Source organism: Ambystoma mexicanum, chromosome 10 (genome assembly GCF_040938575.1).
Source record: "Ambystoma mexicanum isolate Mex_15411 chromosome 10, UKY_AmexF1_1, whole genome shotgun sequence".
Classification (NCBI taxonomy): domain Eukaryota; kingdom Metazoa; phylum Chordata; class Amphibia; order Caudata; family Ambystomatidae; genus Ambystoma; species Ambystoma mexicanum.
Genome location: NC_090932.1, coordinates 455,273,353 through 455,298,386, shown reverse-complemented (window position 1 = coordinate 455,298,386; position 25,034 = coordinate 455,273,353). Strand labels below are relative to the sequence as shown.

Here is a 25,034-nt window from a genome sequence, read left to right as displayed (position 1 = left end):
CTGAGCCCCCTCAACGGAGTGCAGGACCCCAGAAGCAAGGAATGTCCATCTCGACAGCCAGGAACGGCAGTGTTGCTATTTGTGGTAGACGTGAGGAGCTGAAATACTGAACAGCCACTGAAAGTGATGTTTGCCGATTGTGAGTTTTGACCATCCCAGTGCATTGCAGCAGTCCCCCCCGACGCCCTCCCTCGTCCCCACGACTGAGGCCCAGGAACAGTGATATCTGCAGAGCTGTACAGGGACAGAAGTCATCTGCTGCATCTTTTCTTCATCTTTAAAGGTACTGTAAAAAATCTGAGTACTTGCCTCTTACTGTAGAGTGCTTGTAACGTCTACAACTCACAAGTCTAATCAGCTTGTGGCCCTACATTTGATTCTTCTTTTCATCAAAGACTCTTAAGTACTTGTGCAAAGACTTTTCCATTTACTTACCAGAAGTGCTTCATCCTATACAAGACTTTTGGCCATTGACTTTGGCTTAGCCTATGGAACTGAATGACTCTTCTAAGAAAATCTAAAAGTGCTTGCCTGCTTAAGAATGTTTGTGGTCTCTTGTTCTAATAATCTTTTACCAACTATTAAGAGTATTCTAAATGCCAACAGTAAGCTATTAATGCCGCCACCACCCTAGTTATTGAAGTCACCTGTGGGTGTAGGTTGTCTGTGTGCCATCCCAAAAGGGTCTTTACTGATTAAGAAACTCAGAGTGTACAGTATTGAAGTGTATTTGTGTGTTACTGTTCTATTGCTCCCTTCTGAAGAAGGCTTTATTACTGACTGATAAATACATTAACAATTGTGTATGCAAGAAACCTTGAGTGTAAGTTTATTTGAATACCTGTAACTGTGAATCTTTGTGTAACTACACTACAGCTCACATTTTCCCCTCTTGAGGTGAGCCTGGCTGCTTAACATGCTACCAAAACTGTGTAGTACAAGCTTATACCAGAGGTTGGGTTGCCTATACCTGTAGTCAGAGTTGTGTGTAGTGGTCCCAGAGGGTGCTGCATACAAATTTTGCCCAACAGCAAGTTATAAACAGGGCAGCCACTTGGGCCACTCCCTCAGCTTTCTGCAAGCATTACTATATGGATGCCGGCTCTAGATCTGATGTGGCTTTCGGACAGGCAACAGGAACCTATTTGCTTAAGGAGGGGCTCCTCTCCACCCTGGGGCTACATTCATTTCTCATAGCCCATACATTATGGAGGAAAGGAGACGGAACGTAAGAGTAATTGGAATTATAGCTCGTCCGATAGCACAGCCACTAGAGCGCTCGCTTTGACATCTGTGCAGAACCTGCTGACGCAGTTTCGAATCCCGGCAGGACCAAACTCAGCCTTTCATCCTTCTGAGGTCGATAAATGAGCACCACACACCGTGGGTAATAAGCAGTGCTTAGATGCCTGCGGGTTCGTAGTTCTATATAAATGCAAAATTATTATGTTACTCACCTTAGTGACTAACGTACTCTTAGTCCTTGTTCCCCTTTCCTCCATACGTTCCACCAACCTCCCCCCTAATTAATAATGGTGTAATTAGGCAATGTTAATCTTGTCGACACGTCAGTGGTTACTGGGGAGTGGCACTGATGGGCGGAGTCAGCGGAGCGCATGCTCCCAGGGCCGCACCCCTGCGCGCCTTTGAGTTTAAAGGGGAAGAAGGTTTTTTCTTGGGGAAAAGCTCTCGTCTCCGTCCCTTGGAAGGGACACCCATACAGCATGGAGGGAAGGGGACTGAGAGTACGTTAGTCACTACAGTGAGTAACTTTCAATTTCCTCCATACATCCCACCTTCTTCCCCCCTGATAAAACTGGTGTCATTAGGCAATGTTAATGACGTCAGTGGTTACTGGGGAGTGGCGCTGGTGGGCGGAGTCAGGGGAGTGCATGCTCCCAGGGCCGCACCCCTGCATGCCCCTAAATTTGAAGGGTAAGAAGATATTTCTTATGATGAAAAAGGTTCAATCTCCCGTCGCTAGCGAGGGACACCCATACAGAATGGCGGAAAGGGGACTATGAACTAGGTGTATGTTAGTCACTACGGTGAGTAACTTTTTTATCCATTACAAAATAACACGTTTGTTTGGGGTTCAAGAGGAAACATAACTTTCATAAAAGTTTAATTTGTTTTTGTGTTTTGACGAAATGCAGGCCTTCATGCTCCTCTGTGACTTACTGATGATCTTCAGCCACCAGTTGACTACAGGTGGAAGGGAGGGATTGCTGCCACTGGTTTTCAACCCAGATCTTGGACTTCAGTCTGAGCTTCTTAACTTCGTTTTGGACCATGTTTTCATTGATCAGGATGACGAGAACCAGAGCATGGGTATGTTGCCTATTGTTCCTAATAACTTTAGCAATGAAATACCTAAAAAGTAAGATTGATTTTGTTGTTGAGCTTCTGTTTTTTGAGTGCAATCAAATGTGCTGTTACATGCTCACGTTCAGTATGTTTATTGAATCCTGCCATTGCAACAATGATTTGTTTAATTTTACATTTGTTTTGAAGTGTGCATTAAGATGGATTTCCACATTCAACCGATGGAATGGGTTTTGGGAGCCAAACCTATTATTGTGTACAGGGAGATCGTGAGAATAGCCAAACCCAATCAATGTACGGTAGCAGTGTGTGGCCATGCTTAGTCTTAGGAGTGCCGCAAGAGTGGTTTAGGGCTACAGTGAGTCCACACAGAACACCAATAATTCAAGTGCCACTATGAGGGCGTACTAATTCAAGTACAAAAATAGGTGATTTATTAGGCCTTTAAAATACACACTATGCATGTAAAACTTTGAGGCAGAAATCACACGTACTAGAAAACGAATAAATACCATCACCATTGGGAGAAGAAAGAAGGCATATGATTCGATAACCAGTGAAACTGGTAAGTAATCCGAGTCATGAAATTGAGTAAAGACTAACCACAGAACAGTTTCCCCAACACGTAATGAATCCAGCCCTAAAATGGTTTGGGGCCTTAGGCTCGAAAGTCATCTGTTCCAAAGTTATACTTTTCAGGTAGGTTTACTAAGATTGAATGATCCCATTGGTTATGATTCAAAAGTTCAAATGGTAATTAAAGTTAATGTACTAATTCCCAGACATTATGATCGACCTAGGAAGGGATCCTTGACCCAGGCCTCCACCGGTGAAAGTCATGTAAGTAGTTTAGGGACAGGACTTTATGCCCATGTATCCTTATGGAGAACATGGGCTGAAAAGAACAGGTGTGCTAACTTAACCCGTGTCCAATGTTTTCTAGAGACAACTGCTGAGGTTTCCGGGTTCTGTTGGGTTCACAATCTTCTGCACTCTGTCCCGTTGAGGGAGTCCCAGAAGTGTTGGTTGCAGAAGTCACTTTTGGGATTGGATTCAGTTTTGGATGGTTGCGGTGCTGGGGAATCTGTTCCAGGCTCCTTTTAGCTAAACGCCCAAAAGAATGAAAAGATGAGGAATTCTGCAGAGCAAGCAACCAAAGAATACCTTTAGGATGTGAATAAGACTGATTGCAATGGTATTCACTGCCGTCAGGCGGTGACAGGCGATCTTCAAAAGTACGAACAAAGCAGCAGATCCTGCATGGCTTCCGTTGATGCAAGAAGGCTGAAAATGCAGCTGCAGGAATATTGTAGTAAATGCTGAAGATCCTCAAAGTATGCACTCCTAACAGACACTGCTGCTGCGAGGTAGCCCAGGAGAGCTGGTCAGTCCAGCGGTTGGTCAAGGGGCACTTCCGAAGGCTCAGAAGTCATGGATACTAGAGGAGGGGTCGAAGCACTGACGTGCGTCTCCTTGACATCAGGGCAGAGGAGCAAGGCTTCACCGGGACTTAACTCGTATTGGTCCGCTGCAGGGACTGTCCCAGGGCTGGAGGACTTGGATAAACTAATCTGAAGAACTGCTGCAGGTGGAGTCCTTTAATCCTTTATTGGGACTGTACGTTCACCCAGCTCCAATGGTAAGTATTGTGAACATTCAAACTCTATTACCACTGGGCATAAAATCTGCCCAGCAATGGATGTGTACTGGGACCAGACAGTCACAGCCGCCACATCTAGGCTCACGCACAAAGAGAAAATCAGCAGCCTTTCCCTAGTTAAAGGCTTCCCATAAATGGCAATTCCGCACCCAAGAGAGAAGGAAGAAGGCCAAAGAGCAATACGGCCAAAGGACATGCGAACGTCTTGTGGCAGAGCCATCTTAGAGTGCTAGCCACCTTTAGTAGTGATTTGCAGTAACTGTATAAAATACAGTAAAAGACATATCTGCTGCCTCCAGCTCATCCTAGGTACATTGTAAATATACCAAAAAGCCAATACAGAAGGTTATAAGGATGCACAGTATCCCAACTCCACTTTAAGGTGTTGAGTGCATTTGCAACAATACAAGAAATGTAGACAGTCTCTCTCAGTACTTAGTCTTTGGGACTGATCAGTTTCCCCATAAGAATGAGGAAAAAGACCAGGGAAGTAAAACCAAAGTCTTTACTTAACTCAAAGTTTTAGATCAGGAGTCAAAACAAACCATGAGTGTTGCATACAAATTGATGGAATGAAGGCAGCAAAAACAAATGCAATGGATTGCATTCACCCGCATATTCCTTATCTGATAGATATCCCTTCCTGCGTCAGCTGCTTGGAAACATTTCATCAGGGGCAAGTAGTTCAGCTTGATATCGACAGTCGACTCAATTTTGACTCTGCCGCGCAACTCCAACACTCCAGACAACGTCAGCAGTAAATCTATTGCTTCACAACACCCCCGTACATCAATTTGTTTTTTTCTGAGTGCTCGGCATGCTCTTTCGGAACACATTTCTCCTAATTGTAGAACATTCTTTCCCATTGACACTGATATGTCTGGCCCCAAAGCCTTTGGTTTTAAGCACTGTTGGGACTGTGGCCCGGATATGTCTCTCACGGACTAACACAGTATTTGCCTGTAGTGTCTCGGGAAGGAACACAACGTCGAGCAGTGCGATTCCTGTCAAAAAATTAACCCGATGGTCATCTGGGAATGGTTTGGAAAATTGGCGCTCGGGCGTGATCTACTGTTAGGTCGTCGGACCCCGCCACTGAAAGCCCTATGCCTGAGAGGACAGTCACTGTGCAGACGCTCTTGCTCTCCCAAAGCCAGTCATCATTCGCCCTCCCATAAGGCGAGACAACACCGTAGATGCGACTCTGGATCGTTGGAGCAGCGGGGTAAGTCCTGTCCCACTATGAATGAGAAAAGAGTGGGAGGAGTTTAAAAACCAAAATGCTCAAACTCTTTCAAATAGACAGTGTGTGTGGCTGTGGCCTCAAAGCTGCAGACTGTCCAGGCACCAATTGCACCTGGAGGCCCCAATGCTGAGGACCACGTCTGGTCCTACACCATTGAGCTAGATCTCGACGTTCACAAAGCAGTTAACATAGATTATGGTGCTTGAGTCATCGCATCGAAAGGTTTGGTCGAAGTGGGTCTGCTGAAGTGTGCGCCGACGGTTGAACATCCGTTTGCCCCAAAGTCCAGACAAGTTTATTTCACTCCATGAGGTCTATCTTTGATGACGGGGATCCAGTCCTGTTTGGTATATAACCAATGAGCAGGGAGTTTGAGAAGCCTAATACTACATGGACTGGGGCGACTTATTGGCCTTTGCTGAAGGTTTACATGAGGCAAGATGGCTTCACACCTCACCTGACCTCAACTTGCAGCAGGCTACCCTATATGGAAACCCCAATTCACAGTACAGGAAGGCAGTGCCTTTGGGGCTGGGGCACCCTGGCCAAGCCACTCATGCCCAGTGATCTTATGGACATCCTGAATAATGGCCTGCAGATGGAGTGTTGCCCTTTAATGTGGCCATAACTTACATTATTGATACATTGTGGCAAAACCATTTTCCACACCAGCCGTGGACCCTAATTTAACTAAGAAATCTAAGCCAGCCTCTCTCTGCCGCCCTACTCCAGAAGTGTTGGTGGTTTAAGCCGCAGTTGTGAGCTCACGACCAGCCTCATCCACCTCCAATCTACCCATGGACAAGTCCAATTAGACTGACGCCCTACCAAATGTCTTTGCGTCAGGAAGCATGGCTTTGAAGGCAATGAATGCCAGCTGTTTCTTCGCAAAGTGTTTGCACGTTCTGTGAGGGACAATAGCCTAGGTGACTGGTCAATATTCCAGCAGCAGAGATACGAGATGACGACTAGGATATGGTATATGATGGCAAGGAGTTGCCCTGTGTGGCTCTTGAGACTGGTCTCGATACCACAGACTGCATAGGCCGGGCCATGGGAACGTGCACAGTGTGGAGGAGGGCTGCGTACCTCCACAGCTCAGTCATTTCTACCAATGTGCAAGTCAAGCTTCTGGCTATGACGTTAGACAGCGAGCATCTATGTGGGCCGAAAGCAGGTGAATCGCTAGAAATATTTACAGTGTAAAAATTGGCTGCAGTGTCGCTGAGGCTAGCGGTCCAGCAGCCTGTCAAGCAGTCCTTTAGCTTTGCTTCTAGAGGCAAGGGCTACAGGTGGTAACGTTCCTTTTTGGAGGAAGACGCAGCTGCCGCAGGGCCAGAGGCGTTCCCCTCGCACCCTGAATACGGCAGAGGGGCTTCTAAGGTCAGCACACTTCATGGGCTGCGGCACCCACTAGCCGCGCACGTTTCACTGGTTGGAGAGGATCTCTGAGCACTAGAACAGGTGGAAAGAGATTACCTCAGACGCTTGGGCCTTGCAGCTTGTCAGATTGGCGATAGTCTTCCTTTCCTATAAAGGCCTCCAGGCAGACCACTCTCCCTCCTCCCCAGCAACCAGAGCCATAGCTCCAGGAAGAACTGAGGGTTCTGCTATTAAAGGATGCAGTGGGAGAGGTATCATCCAAAGAGAGAGGATTTGGCTGGTATTCTAGCTATTTTCTAGTACCCAAGATAGGATGAAGACTGTCTTGTCCCAGACCTCAGGGCCTTGAACAAGTTCCTGAGGATTGAAAAGTTCAGGATAGTGACGTTGAAGGAAATTCTGCAGGATCTGCAGCTCCCGGACTGGTTGTTGTCGGTGGATCTTCAGTATGCTTATTTTCACTTGCAGAGTCACCAAAAGCAAAAACAGTGCCTGAGATTAGTTATCTGGGAGACTCAATACAAGTTTGTAGTAATCCATTTAGGCTTCCTGGAGTCCCATGTCACACAATTGTTATTCATTTTTGTTTTGGTTTTAAAAATCAAAACCTTTACAAAAAAACAGCATCAAAAACAAAGTATCCGAACAAAGACAAAAAACAGCAAAGAAAAGAGAAAAAAATGAGAAAACATATAAAAGAAAAAAACAAGCAGAAAAGAATGAAGACGATTTACATTATGACAGAACTTATTTTCAAGACTTGTATTATTCTTGCTGTTAGCATAATCTCTTGACCGGCTATCATTCTGTCCCAAAAAAACTGATATAGGCTCTCCTCTTTGGCCACGAATCTCCTAAATAACAAAAATCTGGCTTCCTAGGTGCCTTCACACTCCATTAGTAAGTGTCTTATGATTGTTTACTGGGAGATTCACATTTTCCAGAGTGTTTTTGCATGGTCCCCCTGGTTCCTTCTTGCCAATATTTCCCAAGTATGAACGATATTTAATCTAAGTCTCAAAGTATTGTGGTAAACAACCTATCTTTTTCTCCACCTTAATAATAGGTTTGGATGATTGAGGGATCTCACACTGGCAATTGTCTATCCAGTCCCATGATTAGAGTGATTTATTTTCACTTTAAAGGGGTTGGACACTAGGGTTTCCAAGCTCAGCTTGAGCCTGTTCAGGATGCCTCTTGTTTTCTTCTCCAAGCTAAGTGGTATCTGTGATCTTTTTTTTTTTTTTTTTTTAAGATGCACATTCACATCAAAGAAAATGGAAACCTTCTCTGCAGTGATGATTTCACGATACAATGTGATTAGCTTCCAATCTGCTCGGCACCCTAAAGAAACTAGACCCAGTTCAAAAGTAAGGCTTGAGATTGGGGTGCACATTAGGAGGGCCAACGTTTTTTTCCAGAGTAGGCCCTCTAGTTTGTTCCAGTTTGTGCCATTATAATGGTTTTGCTTCTAGGCCATAGAGAAGAACTGGGGCTGCTTTAGCCATTTAAAATTGAATTAGGGGTAAGATGGAGAATTTGCAATACTTTGCGTTCAGCTTCTTCATTTGCAGTATTGTTTGAGACTTTCTCCATGATTGTCGTTTTAACTTTGTTTGCAGGGGGAGGCGAAGATCTTGCATCCCATAATATCCCATTATTCTGAGGCTTGTGGAATCTGCTTAGATCACATGCTATGCATAGGCCGACATCTAGTGGAAGCTGCGGAGTATTAGTTTGTTTTTCGAAGCTCGAAAATGGGCGTCGACACAGTGCGTGCCAGTAATACTATCCCTAGTGTGACGTCCACTGTACCCATGATCCCTCACGCGTCTAGGACCCTCGGATTGTTTTTTTCTGCCATACTGGTCGGAAGCATCCCATGGAGTTCCCTGGCCTTAGCAATAATTTTGCAAAAAATCCTAATATTTCCTCGTTTTCTCCATCCCAACGTCGGGTCACCGAAGATAGACACTCGACGCCGGCCTGGAGAAGAAAAACAACCGTTGAGAGCTGCAGGACGGACTTGGGCCTAGGAAGGCCTCTGGCTTCGGCCCCTACAAGTAGGGAGAGTGGGGGGGTGGTACATATTCCATATATATATATATTCCTACACACACTAGCCCGGTGCCACAGGGTGCGTATGGAGGGTACCTCTTTCCAATTTTGTCCTAAGTGCAACCGCAAGTACCCTTCTTGGGTTGACAGACACGCTACCTGTAACCTCTGCTTGCCAAGGGACCACCCCGAGGCGAACTGCAGAGCGTGTAGTCGGTTTAAACCGAAGACTCTAAAGGACCGTTCGATCAAACATTGGACCCACCACGCCAGGCAATGAGAGGCCATGGAAGCGGTGGGCGCCTTCAGTGATGGCAGCAACGCCATCTTATCCGACGGCGAGGGCAACGTGGCGTCGAGAGACAGCCAAGTGCAAGTCCCCGACAGGGCAGCTATGGGGAACACCCCGGCGACACAAGCGCTACCCACAACATATCCACTAAGCACTCGAAGTCCAACCGAGACTCGCGCACGTCGAGTTCTCTGAGAGAGGCACGCAGAGAATGGTACACCGAATTGGTGTCTTCTGGGCGTTCTCGATCAAGATCGCCGCATGACACCAGGCAACCATTGTCAATTCCCACGGGGGCGCTGGCCTGGATTCGAGTGCTGATGCCTCTTCAATGGTGAAGCGCAGGGCTCTGAAGATGGATAGGACGGGCCCCTCTACTCTGGCTAATCTGGCTCGCAGGAATATCCTCCTGTACGTGAAAAGGGAGTATTACAATCTGGCGGAATAATGCTCGAGCCTCCCACTTCCTTCCAACCCTCCTCGATACCCTTCCACGATCCCCCGTGAAGTCTCCCCTTAGGGTCTGAAAGGACGAGCTCTCCATCCTGCTTCTGACGCAGGGGCGCGTTGAACCCAGTTACTTCACTGGATTGAGGTTGGATGGGAGTTCAGGTAAGCTTGATTATACTGGTAAGGCGCTGTAAAAGTTCTGTCGCAAGTTCAAAAGTTCAAGCTTTAAATAATAATGTTCATTGTCTTTTTCAGGTGATGAAAGAAGATTCCTTTGGAGACTTCTTGCAACAAAGCGCTAATGTTGATGTCTTTTCCCCATAGGGGCCGGGGTTCGGAATGCCGGAGATATGACGCCGACCCGAAGTGAAAAGTGCAGTTCCAGTGAAGATCTGGTAAATCCTAGATGAGCGCTCAGGTAATGTTTTTGCATTCGCTCATCTAATGGCTTTGTCTTTTTTCCCCATAGGGGCCGGGGCCCGGAAAATGCCTGGAAGCAGCAAGACCCGAAATGAAATGGGAATGACCCAACAGGCAAGTCTTAGAAGGAAACTGAGCTTTTCCTATTCCCTTCCTTCTCTCACCTTGTGTTCTTGTCTTTTTCTCTCTAGGCTCTGGGAAGTGGCTGCGGATCCGGATGATCGCTGCTGAAGATGGAGGCGCCCAAGAAAGGTGAGTGAAATGCAGCGCTGCAGCGATCGGAGCGAAATGCTTTTAAAAATGATGTGTTCCTTTTCAGGATTGTCGGTGAGATGTCTCCGTGGTGCAGGTTTAGCAGGTAAGGCCTTCTTCCTCACCAATTCTCCTCTTATCCCCCTTTGCAGGTGTCCCAGGATGCTGACAGGCGTGGCTGAAGTCCAGAAGCAGGAGCAGACAAGGTGAGCGTCCAGCTGCTAGGTGCAGAACAACGCGAAGCACGTGTGGCTGTTAGGGTGGGGTTTAAATAGCTTTGGAAGAAGTTCCAGGTATGCATCCTTCCCCGACCACACCCGGGTGGAAAGTAGTCCCACAGGTAAAGTAGTCCCATTCAGGCCTCAAGAGGGCCTGGATGTAGCAGCATGGTCTGCATTAGGTAAGTGCACATAAAAACACTTGAACACATGTCCAGCTTTATGAGCCTGGCGCCTAAGGTGCCAGGACTGGGGTCCAACATGAGCCTGGCGCCAGGGCTGCGTCCAAAGGGCCCCAGCTTGGGCCCGCTGGAACTTCCCTGGGGGGAATGATGCCTGCCTCTGGGGTTGCTGGGTCGGACCTGCCTCCTTGGAGGTAGGCATCATGACAACCATCCACTGTTGCCAAGAGTGCCTCGCTCTCTAAAGTGACAGTTTCGATCGTCGGGAGACGAAGACGACCACCATCCCCGGGCCGTTCTCCAGGAGTCGGCGTCAGCAGACCGCGTAACGGCTGCTCCCGTGCCCCGACCTACACTAGCGAAGTAAAGGGACACTACCCCAAATCTCGACGTCGAAGAGCTCCGAAAAGGTGAAAACACCGGGGAAGCACTCTTCCAGTCACGGGGAGGGGGGAAAACAGCAGAAAAAGCATTCTCAGCCTTCATCTGCACCACAGACACATAAGGACAAGTCACAATCTTCTGAAAAAATATCCAAAACCCCTGCACAAGGCCATAGGTCCAGTCAGGATATAGCAGGGAAACGCTCCCAGGAGAAGGTAATCCCCAGCTCTAAAGAATGGTCAAGTGAGGATATAGACAGTTATGTCTAGAATGTCATCCCTAGCAGACTTCTATGCCTAAACTCCACAACAATTCCTCGCCTATACCCCTGACGGGGCAACCCCCTCAGGGTCTAAGGGCCTGCAACCCATGGTAAAAATATCTCGAGTTGAGGCGCCAAAGCAAAGTAGGTCTTCTGACCTTTTCCATGTCCAGCCATACTCTCAATATGGTGAAGATCCATCTTTTAACGAGGATCCAGAATTGGTCACGTTGGACGTCCATACTGGAATGGATCACTATGGGGATGACGTGGCCCAAGATGACGAGGATGACCCAGAAGTCTACAGAGTAGACTCCCCAGTAGACAAAGAACCTCCGGTTACCGACTCTCCTGTTGACAACCAACCTCTCTTAAATGAGGTTTTATCTAGAGCGGCTGAACACTTCCGCATAGATACACAGGGAGCACAGGAGGAGAGGGACTTTGCCGAGGAACTAGTGGGAGAAAAGAGACCTGTTGCCCAGGCCATCCCTATTCTCAAATCAATACAAAAGGAGAATAGACCCTTCCCTTCTCAATCCCAACCTCACCAGGGCGGTAAATCCCAGGATTTGAAAACTGTTCAGGGCAGCCCAATCAGATCCACTCTACATAAGGGGGCAACTGAAACAGGACTCCCTGGTAGTAACCAATACCTGAAAGAGGGCGGGAACACCCTTATCGTAGTCTGAAGCTCCCACGGACAAGGAGAGCAAGAAGATCTATGGGTTGGGAAGGAAGGTAGCCTCCACTTCCACCTACCAGGCAAGGATTGCCAACTCCACCACCCTGCTGGCGAGTTTCAACTGCCATCAGTGGGAAGAAGTTGCGGCGCTCATTGACTCTGCCCCGGAACCTTTAAAAAGCCAGTTGGCACAGGTTGCGTCGGAGGGAAGAGCCGTGTCCGGTTGCATCCTTAAGGCAACCTTTGATGCCGCGGATAACGCCGGCAGACTGATAGCAGAGAGCACTGTTATCAAAAGACATGGTTGGTTAAGACAATCTGGGTTTAAACCCAAAACACAAGCATCCTTAATAGACAAACCGGTGGAGCCCGATCTACTGTTTGGTAAGGCGGTAGAGGACGCCTTAAGAGATGAATACGAGACTCTCAAATCCCTGGGCCAGTTAACCAACAAACCCCCTAATCAAAGAGGGAATGGCAATTTTCGTCGCCCACGCAGCCAAAACTCAGAGGCTCCAACTATTCCCAGGGGCAGGGTACACCATGGGATAATAACCAGCAGTCTACCCAGGGTTATGGCAGGAGTAACAAGAGGGGACGTGGTAAGGCTAGAGGCAGCCCCAATAGAGGCAGCGGCACGCCTCCCGCAAAACAGTGACGTTCCATTCAGGGTCGCTTCTCCAGCATGGGGTCTGGCATGGATTCACATGCTCATGAATATTCCCCGTCGTCAGGCTGGGAATCCTCGGTAAAGGAAAAAAAAACAGTATCAGTTTCGTTTCTGATCTGTCTTTCGTAGTAATAACCAATCACTGGTCTCTGCATCATACTGACCACAGCCAATGACTGCCCTCTACCTAAGCACCGCCTCTGGCAGCCATCTTCAGATTTTTACCGCACGTTCATGTGTTGGGATCCTCGTGCTATTGCTCTCGAGCGTTAGTGCTTTTTTTCACGTTTTTTCTCAAAAAACTTCGTTTTTTCGGTCAAAAGAGCCTCAAGGTCCACCGACTCTCCATCCGATCAACGGGGACCCGTGTCGGATTCGTCTGCGCCCCTCAAGGGTGAAGATTTCGTCGAGCTACGCTTTTGGAGGACTCCAGAAGTTTCTCAGGCCCGGACATGGCCCAGGAGAAGGAGCTGCAGAACGTCTTTAAGGAGGACGAACACTCCTTTTGTCTCTACTGCTTACATGAGGACAAGACGCACGTGGAGAAGGACTGTGCGTTTTGCGGCAACATGTCGGAGCAGACCATGAAGGACCGCCATCAACGTCTCGCCAACTGGCTGGAAGGGAAGAGCCCGTCAGGCGAGAAGAAGAGGAAGAAATCCGAGCGGTCTTCTAAGACCTTGAGGACGCCCCGGCGACGGGGGTCCAACACAAGGCCAAGCACCGCTGGCACCGGGTGCGCCGAACGGTCGGGCTCTACGGGCGCCAGGCAGGGCGCACCCTCCCCGGCACCTTCAGCCACGAGCCAACGCTCTGGGTCGGGTAAGAGGAAGGGCGAGCACCCGGCGAAGCTCCTGGAGAGGCCCCGGTCGCGCTCGAAGGCCCCATCGGAGGGGGAGCGAGGCAGTGTCCCCCCCCCCTCAAGGATAAGGCGGTGAGCGCACCTAAGGTGGTGAAGGCCTTTATCCATCTGGCCAAGCCCTCCATCGATACTGTCGCGGCGGCCCTGGCTCAGCCTGTGGAGGCTACACCAGTGGTGGCGACCTCGGGGCTCAGTCTCCCTGCCACCTCGGAGGGAGTCCTTTTTTGTGCCCATCGATAGGACCCCCGTGAAACCCCAGCGGGGAAGAAAAAGGGGGGGCAGGGCGTCGTCGTAGATTCGGCCTCAACCTCAGAGGAAGAGCTGATTGAGGTCTTAAGCCACGGCCTTGGCGTGGAAGAAGACCGGCCCGTCGGGATGGATCCCGATGACATCGTCGAGGGTGCCGACGGGGCCCTTGATCGCCCGTCGGATTCCCCTCTGCCAGTGCCGCAAGACAACTCGGCGGCCATTTTGTTGGCTATACAGTCCTTATGTTCAGAGATGAGGACGAGACTACTGTTGCCGACGGAGGAACCTTTCCCGTCGGGGGATCCTGAACCGGGACCTTCTGGTGCTCCCCCGCCCAAGAAAAGAAGGATTCACCCTCCACCTCCTTTTCAGCCGTCGCGCCCCGTCCAGCCCTCCTCCCCGTCCACCCGAGGGGATGATACGGGGACTGACACGGCAGCGACGGGTACGGACGACGAGGTATACGACGAGGATCTACCGTCGTCCCCTCCCACCAGGGCTTCTCCGCCCGACGAGATTGGATCGTTCCACTCCATGATCGCCAGGGCATCCGAGCTTTTCCAACTCTGCCCTGAGGAGAAGAAAGGGGAAGGATTCCTTTATCAACGGCGCGAGGCCAAGAGGAAGACGGTCCTCGCGGTGCCTCTACTGGACGACATTTGGGATGAGGGCCTCGCCCTCCTCAAGAACCCTTCCACGACGCCAGCTAGAAGAGATGGGTACGAGAAAAAGTACCGGGTCCCGGACACGGCCCCCCTGTGCCTCCGGGCGCAGCCTACCCCGGACTCCGTCGTCTCCGCGGCGGCCAGGAAGAAAGCGGGGGGGGGGGTGCGGCCTCCACATCGACTTCCCCACCGGACAGCGAGGGAAAGAAATTGGACGCTATGGGACGCAGGTTCATCTCGTCTGCAGCGACGACGATTAAAGCGGCCAGCGCCTTGGCTATCGTGGCCCGCTACGACAGGGAGCTATGGTACAAACTGGCTCCCCTGCTGGACTTCCTACCGGACGACAAGAGGGCGGATGCCCTGGAGATCCTACAGGAAGGCGAGGTGGCGTCGGACCACGCCATCACTATTGCGACGGACATCGCCGACACTGGGTTTCGCCAGTTGGGCAACGGCGTTTGCCTTAGGCGGCGTGGATGGCTCAAGGCTACGGACTTCCGTCAAGACGTACAGACCAGAGTCCTGGACATGCCGTTCGATGGGAACAACCTGTTTGGGAAAACAGTGAACGATTCCCTTCAGGCCATTAAAGCGGACACTGAGACGGCCCGGGCCCTTGGGGTTCTGCAGCAACGACGGACGCCCTTTCGGAGCAGCGGAGGCAAGGGCGCCTCCAAAGGTTCCGGCGGCGGTTTCTCCACCTACCGTCAAGCGGCCCGCTCGTCGTCTCAGGAGGCCTACAGAGGACGAGGCAAGTCTGGCGGACCCCGCCGTCGTCGCCAAGGAGGTCAAGGCGGCAAAGCCTCGTCGAAACAGGATTGAACCGGCCGTGGGGTCGGGCCCCCACCGAAGCACCCCGGTGGGAGGCCGGCTGGCGAGCTTCGTCAGCGTGTGGGAGTCCATCTCCACCGACCGTTGGGTGCTGGACGCCTTAGCCCGGGGCCACGCGCTCGAGTTTCAAAGAAGGTGCCCGCGCGTCCCCCCCGTGGCCAGGAAAGAGCTTCACGTCCCTCAGCTTCTCCTGGAGGTAAAGGCGATGCTCAGGAAGGGCGTCATCGAACCTGTCCCAAAGAGGCTTCGGGGCTCCGGAGTTTACTCGCGATACTTCCTCGTGAAGAAGACTGGAGGATGGCGCCCCATCCTAGACCTGCGACATCTGAACAAGTTCATCAAGGCGCAGAAGTTCCGGATGGTCACCCTCCAGTACGTCCTGGGGCAGCTGGAGGAAGGAGACTTCCTGTCGTCGTTGGATTTGGAGGAGGCCTACTTCCATATTCCCATCCTAAAGGGGCACCGAAAATTCCTCAGGTTTGTGGTCCAAGGGCGTCACTACCAGTTCAAAGCCCTCCCCTTCGGACTACGGTCGGCACCCAGGGTATTCACCAAGTGCCTTGCACCGGTGGCGGCGCAGCTGCGCCGCGAGGGGATCCACGTCTACCCCTACCTGGACGACTGGCTCATCCGAGCCAAGACGAGGGAGCTTGCCGTGGATCACACGGCAAGGACCGTCCAACTTCTCACGGACCTGGGATTCTCCGCGAACTACGCCAAGTCCCACCTGGTACCCGCGCAAAACGCACTGTTTCTGGGAGCGAAGCTCGACACAGTGTCCCTTCTGGCCTCCCCGTCGGAGGAAAGGACCAGGTCCATTCTGGGCAAGGTACAGCGGATGTTGGTTTCCGACGCGGCCAAGGTGAGGTCCATCAAGTCCCTCCTCGGAATGATGTCTTCTTGCATCTACCTCATTCCCATGTGCAGGCTCCGGATGCACCCGTTGCAGGAGTTCCTGGACGCGCGCTGGATCCAAACGACGGGCGGCTTCGAGGAGAGGATCACACTCGACGAGAGTTTCCGCCGAGCGGTCCGGTGGTGGGGCAACCGCGCGCATCTGACGGCGGGCATGGACTTCCAGACCACCAGGAGACAGTGACCACGGATGCCTCCCTGGAAGGGTGGGGAGCGCACACCGAAAATCTGCACGCGAGAGGCCTTTGGCTCCCGACGGAGAAGTCCCTCCATATCAACGTCCTGGAGCTCCGTGCAGTGTTCTGGGCCCTCAGGTCCTTCCTTCCGTCCCTCAAGGGCAAGGTGGTGAGGATCTTCACCGACAACACCACCACCATGTTTTACATCAGGAAACCGGGCGGAACCAGGTCTCCAGCGCTGTCCAAGGAGGCGCAAGACCTGTGGCATTGGGCCGTCGCCCAAAGGATGTTTCTGGTGCCGTTTCATCTGGCAAGGATAAAAAACACCATCGCCGACTCACTCAGCAGGGAGCTGCGCTCGTGCCACGAGTGGGAACTACGGCAGGATCTAGTGGATCGCCTCTTCCGACGGTGGAGCACACCCCAGATCGACCTGTTCGCGACGGCGACGAACTCCAAGTGCCGGAGGTTCGCCAGCAGGTTTCCCCAGGCGAGGAGAATGGGCGATGCCTTCTCGTTCCCCTGGGAGGGCCTGTTCCTCTACGCGTTCCCTCCTTTGCCACTGCTAATCCGGCTCGTCAACCAGCTCAAGAGGTCGCGGTGCAGGATGATCCTCGTCGCACCTGCGTGGCCGAGGCAGATATGGTTCCCGGACCTTCTGGACTTGTCAGCGTCCCCGCCAATCAAGCTGCCGGTGGACGTGGATCTACTCTCCAGGGAAGGAGGCGCCATCCTCCACCACGACCCGAAATCGCTGAACTTGCAAGCCTGGCTCCTGCGGCGCTAGAGTTTGGAGGATACGACATACCGGCCGACTGCAGAGAGGTTCTTGCAAAGGCCAGGGCGTCCTCGACTCTTAAATGCTACGGACACAAATGGAAGAGGTTCTCTGTCTGGTGCCACGCACAGAAGATTAACCCTCTACGGATTACGGCTCCCCAAGTACTGCCGTACCTGCTGACGCTGGCCAAAGCTGGACTGGCACACGCGTCCAAGATTCATCTTGCTGCGATCTCCCGATACACCAGAACCACGGGCCGGACGTCCTTGTGGTCTCATCGTCTGGTGAAAGAGTTCATGAAGGGACTGTTCAGATCGTTCCCGCCGGTGAAGGCGCCGGCCCCGGCGTGGGAGCTCAACGTGGTGCTGACCAAGCTCATGGGACCTCCGTTCGAGCCTCTGCACTCGGCCCCGTTGAAGTTTCTGTCGTGGAAAACAGCGTTTCTTGTGGCCATCACCTCCGCACGACGGGTGGGAGAGATCCAGGCCCTTTCCTGCAAGGCCCCGTACTTGACTTTTCACGACACGAGGGTAGTGCTCAGGATGCACCCCTCCTTCATGCCCAAGGTACCGTCGGACTTCCATCTCAACGAACCCTTGGTGTTTCCTGTGTTCTTCCCGTCGCCTTCGTCGCCAGCTGAGAGGACTTTGCACTCGCTGGATGTGGCTAGAGCGCTGAAGTTCTACGTGGACCGCACGAAGTGTTTTCGGAAGACGTCACAACTCTTTGTGAATTTTGGACCTGTCAATCAGGGGAAGGCTCTCTCGAAGGCTTCCATTTCCAGATGGCTCTCCGGCTGTATCATGTACCGTCATCGGTTGGCAAACCGACCGCTGCCTGGCCGTCCGAGAGCCCATTCCACCAGAGCGATCGCAGCTACTACGGCGTTCCTTTCTGGTGTGCCCCTGCTGGACATATGCAGGGCTGCTACGTGGAGGTCGACGCACACCTTCACAAAATTCTACTGCGTCGATCGGGATTCCAGGGAGGAGTCCAGGGTCGGCCAAGCAGTGCTGCGCAACCTGTTCGCCTGAGATGAGCCTGGTGAGGAGGTAAGATGCTTAATGTTGAGCCTTTGCCACCTCCCGTGGTTGTGCATGTGTGTACTGCTATGTATTCTTTATTCATGAGCATGTGAATCCATGCCAGACCCCATGCTGGAGAAGGAACAAGTTACTTACCTGTAACTGTTGTTCTCCAGCATGGGTCTGGCATGGATTCACATGCGAACCCTCCCGCCTACCCCTCTGCGGCTCTTCACTTGGTCATACTGCCACTTCACGTGCTTCCAAATCTGAAGATGGCTGCCAGAGGCGGTGCTTAGGTAGAGGGCAGTCATTGGCTGTGGTCAGTATGACGCAGAGACCAGTGATTGGTTATTACTACCAAAGACAGGTCAGAAACGAAACTGATACTGTTTTTTTTTTCTTTACCGAGGATTCCCAGCCTGACGACGGGGAATATTCATGAGCATGTGAATCCATGCCAGACCCATGCTGGAGAACAACAGTTACAGGTAAGTAACTTGTTCCTTCTCATGCATCCCCAGTAGGGAGACGCATTTCCAACTTCACCCATGCTTAGGAAGGGATCACATCAGACAGATGGGTGCTGTCCACGTTGTCTGCAGTATACTGCATAGAACTGTTAGAGCGTTCCCGAAACCACCCTCCACGTCAAAAAGTACATTCATTAGACCACCAGAAGATCCTCCTCGAAGAGATCGTCAATCTTCTAGCAAAGGACGCGATAGAACTCGTCCCGGGACACCAGGTAAACAAGGGTATTTATTCAACTTACTTCCTTGTGCCAAAAAAAGATTTGACAATGCGCCCAATATTGGATTTATGGCCTGCAAACAAATGTCAAGCCCCAAAAGATTTGCATGACTACTCTCCAGGAGGTAATCTCCCTCCTAAAAAAGGGGGATTACATGCAACATTCGATATGAAAGATGCCTATTTTCATATTTCCATGTTCCTAGCACACAGAAGATTCTTGCGCTTCAAGGTGGACAGTCAGCACTGCCAGTTCAAGGTACTTACTGCCCTTCGGTATAGCCGTGGCTCCAAGGGTATTCACCAAGGTACTGGCGGTGGCGGCGGCACACCTACGCAGGGAGACAATCATAGTGTACCCTTACCTGGACGACTGGCTCATCACAGGGGAGACCCCAATAATTTGGAGATTAAATATTCAAAGAACTATCGACGACCTCTTCGAATTGGGCTTCTCCATAAACTAGAAAAGTCAAGTCTGGTGCCAAGCACCTCCAAACAGTTCCTAGTAGCTGTCCTAAACACACAAGAAGGGTTGGCCTTGCCATCAGAGGAAAGAATTCTGAATCTAATGCTGCAAATACCGCTATATCAGGCCGGTCGCCAGATAACGGTGCGCAAAGCGATGCGTTTGATGGGCATGATGGCTTCATGTATTTACCTGGTCCCCCACGCACGCCTGCGCATGCGCCCCTTGCAAGAATGGTTGGCGAAACAGTGGTCTCAGGCAAGTGTTCAGTGGGATGATCTAGTTGTCGTTTCGCCAACACTTGTACAGAGTCTTCACTGGTGGACAAGAGAAAACCTCTCAAAGGGGAAACCCTTTTACGATCCCAAGGTACAGGCTGTAGTCACAACAGATGCATCCCTGTCAGAGCGGGGAGCACATCATCTCCACCACACAGCTCAGGGTCTCTGGTCTCACTCAGTGGCCAAGAATCCTATCAATCTGCTAGAGCTTCTGGCAGTATTCAGAGCGCTTCAAGCGTTCAAGCCCTACCTGTTGAACCTGTTGGTGCAAATCCTGACCGACAGCACAACAGCTATGTTTTACCTAAACAAACAGGGAGGAACTCGTTGGCCAAATCTGTCCAAGCTTGCCCAGAAAATTTGGATATGGGCACTCAGACGGAACATCTATCTGTCATCTCAACATGTTCCAGGGGAGCTCAATTCTCTGGCGGACGCTTTAAGCAGAGATCCCCTCCCAGAAGAACACGAATGGTGCCTACACAGAGCAATCATAGAAGATCTCTTCTCTCAGTGGGGTTTCCCCACTATAGACCTTTTCGCCACAAGCGAAAACACAGTGCCCAGGATTCACATCCAGGTTCCCCCAACCAGACTCCCAGGGGAACGCCCTGTGGATGAACTGGTCAGGGATGTTTGCATATGCTTTTCCACCAGCCCCTCATCAGGAAGGTGGTCAACAAGATGCACAGGGAATGGAGGACGCTCGTCCTAGTTGCTCCCATGTGGACGAGGCAACCGTGGTTCCCACACTTACGCAGACTAGCAGTGTGCGAACCCATCAAGCTCCCGTGCTGGTACAACCTACTGTCCCAACACCAAGGTCAGACAGTGCATCCTCAACCCAACTCAATGAACCTGGCAGCATGGCTCCTGAGGTCATAGAGTTTGGACATCTCAATTCACCTCAGAGATGTATGGACATACTAAAAGAATCTAGGAAGCCACACAGAAGGTATTGCTACTTTGACAAATGGAAAAGATTTGTTATCTGGTGCCAGAATAAGCAAATCAACCCTGTTGATTGCACTCCTTCCACTACAGTCACCTACATGCTCCACCTGCTGGACGCAGGGTTGGTATTTAATTCACTGAAGCTACACCTGGCAGCTCTGTCGGCATATACCACCTCGCGTAACAAGGTATTGTGGTGGAAAGTACCAGTGGTTTAAGCCTTCATGGAAGGAGTAAAGAGACTTCACCCTCCAATTTCTAACCCACCACCAGGATGGGACCTTAATGTGGTGCTGGCTAAACTCATGGGCCCTCCCTTCGTGCCCATGCATAAAAGCAGTCTCAAACACCTGACATATAAAACTGCCTTCTTGGTAGCCATAACGTCTATACGAAGGGTCAGTGAAATTCAGGCTCTGTCAGTGCAGGATCCTTTCATTACTGTCCATAAAGATAAACTGGTTTTACGAACACACCCTAGGTTCTCACCTAAGTTTAGTTCAAAATTCCACGTGAACCAGTCCATCGAGCTTCCGGCTTTCTTCCAAGACCCACAAAGCTCGGCTGAGGTGAAACTACACACCCTAGATGTGCGTAGGGCGGTCCTATACTATGTAAACAAGACCAGACCGCTAAGGAAAACGGACCAACTATTTGTCTCCGTAGCTACAGGCAAAGAGGGAGATCGCGTCTCCAAAGGTGCCATCTCTAAGTGGATTATAAACTGTATCCAGCTGTGTTACTCTCTTTCTGGAAAAGCCTTTCACGCCAAGAGCCCACTCTACAACAGGCATTGGGGCCACTCTGGCTTTCATTGCAAATGTACCCCTTGACACCATTTGCAAAGCAGCTACATTGAGCTCTATTCACACTTTTACTCAGCACTCCTGCATTGACACCCATTCCAAGACAGATACTCAAGTGCGACAAGCGGTTCTAAGACATTTATTTGCTCATGACCCTTCTCACATCCCACCTCCTTCTAACACTGCTCGCTAACCTATGCACAGCATGTGATCTAAGCAGAATCCACAAGCCTCAGAAGGGATACATTACTCACCGTAATCGTATTTCTGATGCTTGTATCTGCTTAGATTCACATGCGACCCGCCCTGCCTCCCCTCTGAGAGAAGGCGCATGGATGCTTGTAGTCTTATCTTTCTATCTATCTGCTTGGATAATCTGTACTCGCGCTAATCCTCATGCTACCTCATGTCGGAACAAATTTCAATCTGAGGGTCCTAGACGCGTGAGGGATCATGGGTACAGTGGACGTCACACTAGGGATAGTATTACTGGCACTCTGTGTCGACGCCCATTTTCGAGTTTCGAAAAACAAACTAATACTCCGCAGCTTCCACTAGATGTCGGCCTATGCACAGCATGTGAATCTAAGCAGATACAAGCATCAGAAGTACGATTACGGTGAGTAATGTATCCCATATAAGTTCTTCGACACGGGGGATCGCTTTCCTGTCCAAAAACCAATTTCCATATCCAATTTTCTTCTTTGGGTGTTTAAAAATTAGGATTTTGGATTTCGAGGGGTTAATTGTAAGCCAATTTAGACTAGCATACTCCCCGAGCTTCTCTAGAAGACGTTGAAGGCCCACTGCAGATCTATCCAGTCGCACAATGTCATCAGCGTAGGCCAGCCAGTGGAACCTCCTTCCGTTTATTACTGGACTTGCCAACGCTGAAGAGAACAAAGTCTCCTAGGTTTGAAAGAAAGAGGTTAAAATACATTGGTGCAACCATGCAACCCTGCCTTACCCCTCTAAAGACCTGAATTAGTTGGGACAGATGACCTTGTTCATCTAGCCGCAGTCTTAAGGTGGTGTTTCTATGCAGATCAATTAACATTCCTAACAGGAAGTCGGGGATCCCCCAGCTATGTAATTTTCGCCAGAGCAGGGATCTATCCATGTGATCAAAAGCTTTGGATCTACCCAAGCCCCGCAAAGAGGTGTGTCCAGTTTCTCTTTTGTCTTTTCGCTGACCATATTTAATATTAAGCCATTGTGACTGGTGGACAAACCTTTTCTAAACCCTGTTTGATGGCATGATATGATCAGCCTTGACTCCACCCAGTAAGTTAACTCTTGCAGAAGTAGCTGCAAGAAGAGCTTGCTGTCAATGTCAAGGAGGGTGATTGGACGATAGTTTTCCATGCTTAGCCGATCACCCCCCCTTGAAGAATGTAATGACGAGCGCGTTCTTCCACAAATGAGGAAATATACGGGTCTTCAGAATTTCTCGAAAGAGGAGATTCAAGATCTCTGGCCAAAGTTTTGACACCTCTTTGATTATTTGGTTCTAAAGCAGTATTTTCTCTCTTGTCCATATGCAGAGGTAAGACCCTTTCTTCTCTCTCGGGTGCAATCTGTGGTTTGCCCCACACTATCTTCAAGGTCTTCTGCATCATTTAGGCTTTTATTTCTTTTTTTGAGAAAGTGATCTTTAATTCTGCTCTGTATTTTTGTTGTTATGGTATATTCCAAGCCACGCTTCCACCCTTCCACCCTTTTCTCAAAGACGTGTGTATCATCTACCCCAGCTATTTGAGGAGTATGGGTGTGAACAAGAGCATAGATCGTCAAAGGAATGTTCTGTTGTGGAGCTGGAATAATTAAAACCGATGGCCCAGTTCCTTCCCCTTCCCCCTGTATTTGATCCAGGTAGGAGCCATCCTGTCAAGTGTACTCTCCAGGGTTGGGGTGCTGCGAAGTCTCATTTAAAAGGAGGCTTTTTCTACTCAGATGAAACGCAAAGTTGTCAAAAGACAATAACAAGGGGAATAAGTGACCAAACCCCCTCCCCCTTTTTTTGTATTTTTTTTTATTTTTTTTTTTGGTGGTAGGGCTAATGCTCCTTTAAATGTCCGGGGTGGCACACACAGGCGCTGATGTATTTACGCTGATTCTGACCTAAATGTCGGATTAGAGGTGTACAAGAGAAAGGACATGGGAGGCCGATCAGTTTTTAGTTACTGTTCAGAGTTTTGGTGTACCACAAGACTGCCCGCAACCCACACTTATTGGGTCACACTTGGCGTTACTGATCCACTGATTACAATGTGCAACAAAAGGGTCTATATAGTCTATAAAACCTTTCAAAGAAACAAGCAGTGCTTCAAAGTAGCTCTCAAGATTTTTTTTTTTCTCTCCATAATTAACTTCTGTAAACGCTCCTTTCTTGGGGCAAAATGGAGGTTATGTGGCGCACACGCACACCTACCTCTGCTGTACGCCAGCACACCACCACGATATAGAGGAAAGGAGGCTGGGGGGGAGGGGCTCTGTTTCAGGACCGCTGCAATGTTACTAATCCCCCGAGCCACCAGAGCCAAACAACGGCTAAACGGCGCAGGATACGAAAAAAGCACCACCCTTTACTCTGCGGCCGGGCTTCACACCATGTCACACAAAAACAGAAGCTCCAATTCATAGGGGCAGTCTTGGGCATCCGGGGCGGTGAAGGCTTTTCCTCCTGAGTTGCCAGTGTCAGACAGATGGTCCGTCTTTTCCAGAGCGACAGCTTAAAAGCGGCTTTCTTCCTATGCCTATTAGGCCTCTTGCATGTTTCTGGTGCCAGAGGCCAGGCTGAGGATGCAATCCCTTCAGTGGCTTTTGAGGGATCATCTGTCCCAGTACTTTAACAGGAAGGCTGCTCTCAAGGTGTCGAAGTCTGTGGCCAACAACCTCTCATGGTGGGCCAGCAGGACGAGCATGATGACAGGGGAAACCTTTTGGTGACCGTGGCCCCAGGCGATCACAGATGCATCCCCAAAGACTGGAGCACTTACTGCAGGGATCTGCGGCTGAACGGCCTTTGGTCCCCAGTGGATGGCCGGTGGCACATCAACAGACTGGTGTTACGAACTATCAAGTTGGCCGTGATGGTTTTCGCACCTTTCCTCAGGGGGGAACTTGTCTTGGTTTTGATGGAAAACAGTGTCCATGCATTACCTCACCAAGCAGCGCGGGGGTGTGGGGGACCCTACCCCTATGCAACGAGTCCTTGGAACTGTGGTTGTGATTGCTGGAGAACGAGATCTCTGCATCTGCAGCCCACCTGATAAGAGCTGAGAACTGTGGCAGATGCTCGGAGCACTCTGAGAAAACAAAGCACGGTCTCGCACAAGTGGGAAGTGTGCCCCGGAAGTCCTGGAGATCTTCGCTCTGTGGGGTACCCCGTCAGTAGATGCGTTTGCCATGAGGGCCAAGGCGAAGTGCAGGCAGTTCTAATCGAGGGAATTCCCTCTTAGGGGGTGTTCTAGGAGAGGCCTTCTAGATGGAGTCGGTCTTTCGCCTCCATTATGCATTTCCTCCGATACCTGTCATCCCGTGGGTTCTCAGGTCAAGGAGGTCCCTGGCAACCAGGATCTTGAACGTGCCGGATTGGGTGATGAGAAAATGGTACTCTGGGCTCTTGGAAATAGCCACCTGCCCACCTAGCCGGCTTTCTTGGAGGCAGGACCCGCCCATTGCAGTCAGCAGGTTGGTTGCACCACCAGAACAGAGTCCCTCAACCTACATGCTTGGCTCGTCAGAGGATGAGGTATAATTACTGAGACCTCT

General features: G+C 50.5%; 1 protein-coding gene across 5 annotated transcripts in view; it reads left to right on the top strand.

Moving 5' to 3' along the window:
• The window catches only part of STAG1 (STAG1 cohesin complex component), a 2,120,576-nt gene that overhangs the window by 1,742,748 nt on the left and 352,794 nt on the right, over nucleotides 1-25,034 (top strand). For all 5 annotated transcript variants that reach the window (XM_069618021.1, XM_069618024.1, XM_069618022.1 and 2 more), the window contains one exon: nucleotides 2,157-2,331. In XM_069618021.1, the coding sequence (XP_069474122.1) occupies nucleotides 2,157-2,331 (175 nt within the window). The remainder of the gene's footprint in view (nucleotides 1-2,156; nucleotides 2,332-25,034) is intronic.